This window comes from Solanum pennellii, chromosome 6 (genome assembly GCF_001406875.1).
Source record: "Solanum pennellii chromosome 6, SPENNV200".
NCBI lineage: Eukaryota > Viridiplantae > Streptophyta > Magnoliopsida > Solanales > Solanaceae > Solanum > Solanum pennellii.
The window spans coordinates 60,434,089-60,437,815 of record NC_028642.1 but is presented as its reverse complement, the minus strand read 5'-3'; the positions used below and the strand labels follow the sequence as shown (position 1 = coordinate 60,437,815).

General features: G+C 35.7%; 1 protein-coding gene across 3 annotated transcripts in view; it reads right to left on the bottom strand.

Annotated features, from left to right (window-relative positions):
* Window positions 1–3,727, bottom strand: part of LOC107023170 (protein transport protein Sec24-like CEF) — a 17,711-nt gene that overhangs the window by 412 nt on the left and 13,572 nt on the right. For all 3 annotated transcript variants that reach the window (XM_015223762.2, XM_027917530.1, XM_027917531.1), the window contains 8 exons: window positions 3,101–3,178; window positions 2,796–2,934; window positions 2,006–2,170; window positions 1,371–1,516; window positions 1,044–1,223; window positions 491–579; window positions 318–349; window positions 12–159 (listed from right to left, as the gene is read on the bottom strand). In XM_015223762.2, coding sequence (XP_015079248.1) covers window positions 53–159; window positions 318–349; window positions 491–579; window positions 1,044–1,223; window positions 1,371–1,516; window positions 2,006–2,170; window positions 2,796–2,934; window positions 3,101–3,178 — 936 coding nt within the window. In that variant the 3' untranslated portion in view covers window positions 12–52. The remainder of the gene's footprint in view (window positions 1–11; window positions 160–317; window positions 350–490; window positions 580–1,043; window positions 1,224–1,370; window positions 1,517–2,005; window positions 2,171–2,795; window positions 2,935–3,100; window positions 3,179–3,727) is intronic.

Here is a 3,727-nt window from a genome sequence, read left to right as displayed (position 1 = left end):
CCCCCCCCCCCTTCTCTATAATCAAAATTCATGAACAAAACTGGATATTTTCTCAAGCCATTTTATTTTGAATATGTCGATGGATATGTACTAGAAACTCGACATATGAAAGTCCATTTTGTGTCTTGTCTTCTACCATGTGCGAGAGAAATAACATGCCTGAAAAAGAGATTCATGGTCATTGCAAGATTTCATATCAAGTGTTAACACTAAGCAGCTAAGAGCAGGGAGAATGTTAAATTGATTTAAAATGACCAATAATTTATGTATGTTAAGATTGGGGATAGAAGTGCAAAAATATGTTACTGGATACAAACCTGATGAATCTCCCTTTTTGCATAATTTTAAGCTGCCAAGATCAAATTGATAATATATCAGAAATTAGACATATTTTGTGCCCATCACATTGTATTCATTAAGTAATGAAATGTAATTGATGAACCATCTCCTAAAAGGTAGGAGCAAATACACAGAAAAAGAAGAATCATACCGGAGATAGTTACACCTTTGGCGTCTAATATCATTAATGATGTCGTTGAGCTTCTTAGAGAGTGGATTGTCATACTGCTGCAGGACAAACTGAGAGAAAAGGGAAATTCAGAATCTATGCAAGAGGAGCTAAATTAGAATAAGTAATTTCTTAGCTTCACCAATGGAAAAAGAGGAACGTTTGACTGTTTTGTCAATCAAGAACCTAACGAACCCAAGAGCCTAAGGTATAAGAAAAAATACAGGTTACTTTTAAGATGACTGTTGAATAAAATTGCACAACCCATCAAACAGGATATAGGTGGTTTGAATGCAAGCCTCATACTTTGGCTTGCGACAAAAGTACCTGCCTAACACATCTGACCACCATGGATTTGTACAATTTAACCAAAGCCATTCAAAAACAATCAATACAAATTAAATGTATGTTATCAGCCACATGTATCAAATGAGAATCCTAGTAAGAAGGGTGCTAAGAATGTGTTTCCATCTTTTACCTACTTATACATTTGGAAAAATATCACCAATCAACAGCAGAAGACATGTAAAATTACCTGAGCAGGAATTTCCTCAACAGATGAAATGCCTAGCAGCTGACGGATAACATTAGGATCTGCAGAGTTCCCAACATATATCAAACAGTCCTCACCGTTCTCGAGAAGATAGATACCATTGTCAGTAATGTGTTCACTGGAAAGTGGAATAGAAGGGGGAATAAGAGAATCATCATTCTCCTACAAATTCAAATACAGAATGAAATGTAAGAAATGTAATCCGAAAATAATGTTTAAAAGGAATCAAGAAAATGAATCAAACTACCAACTTGACTTAGAAAGGCAAAAGAAAGAAGGGAAACAAAATCCATAAATACAAGTACTTACCTTAGTATCAAATTCATGAATTGCTATCAATCTAGGGTAGACCAGAGGGATTGCCAATGGAGTAGAGAGTGGGGAAACATAATTTATCCAGAAGGACCTACTATCGATCTGTCCATCTGCTCTAAGTCCAGTGCTTTTAACCAAAGCTGAAATATTAAGAAAACTCATAAGAATATAGCTTTTACATAATTGATTGCACAAGAATTCGCACAAGAAGTACTTGGTAGTGACAAAGAAAATCAGAGACGGTCATTCAATATGCACTATAAGTAGGAAGCATTCGGAAGCTAAAATGCACATACTAAGAATGGATGATCATTCATTTAGTTTTACTTGGCACTAGTTTCCTTCATATCATTTACATTAACTCAACTCATATAATACACTGAATAATTCAACTCATGAAATACATTGAGTTAACAATCTTAGAATAGCAACAAAAGGAAACCAAGGTGGAACATAGAGGAAGAAAGTGTTAATAGGCATTTTGATCAATACGTCAACTTAAATACATAAAATGGAAAAGAAAATGAATTAATGCAATAAAATGCTTTTAAAATTGCACTGCATATATAAACTATCACTGTCAAATCATTTGGAAATAAAAGGCTTGTAAAAAGGAAGGCAGGATATACCCAATGTGTAAAGAGGAAGAAGTTTAAGTGCCTCAGGAAGGATAAGTTGCCCTGAGGATGACACTGTGGCACAGAATTTACGGTAAGAGTGCAGAATATTGATGCAAAGGTTTGTCACTTGTTCTCTTATCCGTGAGAGAGGAGCAGTTGGTACTTCACTGGCAGCTGCATGCACGAAAAATTCCATAAGTACGATTACTCTTTTAAGATAATAAACAAGGAGAAAAAAGGGAAAAATAGAATGAAATAGCAACAGTGCATGAGATAACATTAAACTTCAAAAGCAAGCAGGCCACTTGGCAACTCGTCATAGTAATTATGTCGACCACAACAACACGATTAATAAGCTATAAAGAGCTAATTTCAAAATATTTGCTTCTGGCCAGGAGAATATTTTTTCTTTCAAGTGTGTGTGTGATGGAATATTGAAAAAAAACAAAAGTATTTGCTTCTGAAAGAGAGCATGAGACTGAAAGAGAAGCAGGATATTAAGGTCATCAATGCAGGATCTTGTGCAGCTAATCTTAGGAGATAGGGGAGATAAATATAGCTTCTTCATCAGCAAAGAATATGAGCACAAAGTTAGTCCTGTCTAGATTCAGTTCCAAATATGCAGAACAAGAGTTACGGGAATTATAAAGGAGCACCATTGCAGAAACAATCAGATTCAATGTTGTACCCATGGACATGTAAGATGTCTCCATACACAATCTTATATCTGATTTGGCTGCAACTGTCAACCTTATACTTAAGAATATGACACAGTGTATTATTAGATAGTATCCTCTACCTTGCTTTAAGATGCAAGCAAACTGGGTGTCCAAGTCAGCTGATCGAAATAGATTACTCAGCATAGTTGTGCAAGGCAGAGCCAAAGTTGACACTCGGATTCTTCTTTGGCCATCAATGGTAGTGTAAAGAACAGCAGACTGGAAACACAGAAACAATCTCTTGTAAATGGGGCCAGCATATTGCACCAGGAAGAAAAAAGTAAAAAAGGTGGAAGCAGCAGCAGCAGGGAAAATTAGACATATAGAAACACGGCAAAAATGATTGACCAAAAACTCATTGCTGAAGACTCAAATAAATTTGTACCTGAAAAGAACATTCTGAACCATCCTGCAATTTGTCATCATGTTTCAATGTAACCATAATTGTTTTGTCACAGTCAATCTGCACAAGGGAAAGCAACACGCCTTATTAATCATGTTTCAATGTAACCATAATTGTTTTGTCATGGTCAATCTGCATAAGGGAAAGCACACTTAGAAATGAACAAAACTTATTCACAAGTCTGTCAAACCAGCAAATTCAACAAGGACACAGTGTGAAAACTTTTTGAGAGCAAGTATTCACACAGTGTAAACATGCATACAGAAAAAACCATGCTAGTATAGTCTCCATTCAAAACATGAACTAAAATCCCTTACCGACACATGTGATTTTTAGATTAACGTAAGCCCTTTAGGAGACAAATTTCAACTCATAAGTTCTCCCAAAACATTTGGGTATTTTGACCATGGACAATCTGAAAATATGACTTAAAAGCTTCATCTTGATATGAAAAAAGGCTGGATAAAAACATATATGATAAACAAGTAATGAAACATGTCACCAGATTTGGTATTAGCCCAAGAAATGTGCTGTAGATACTTCTAACTGATACAATGTGCAGTTTCTGCATAATTCTGTGTGTGTGTGTTTGTCGGGGGGGGGGGGGGG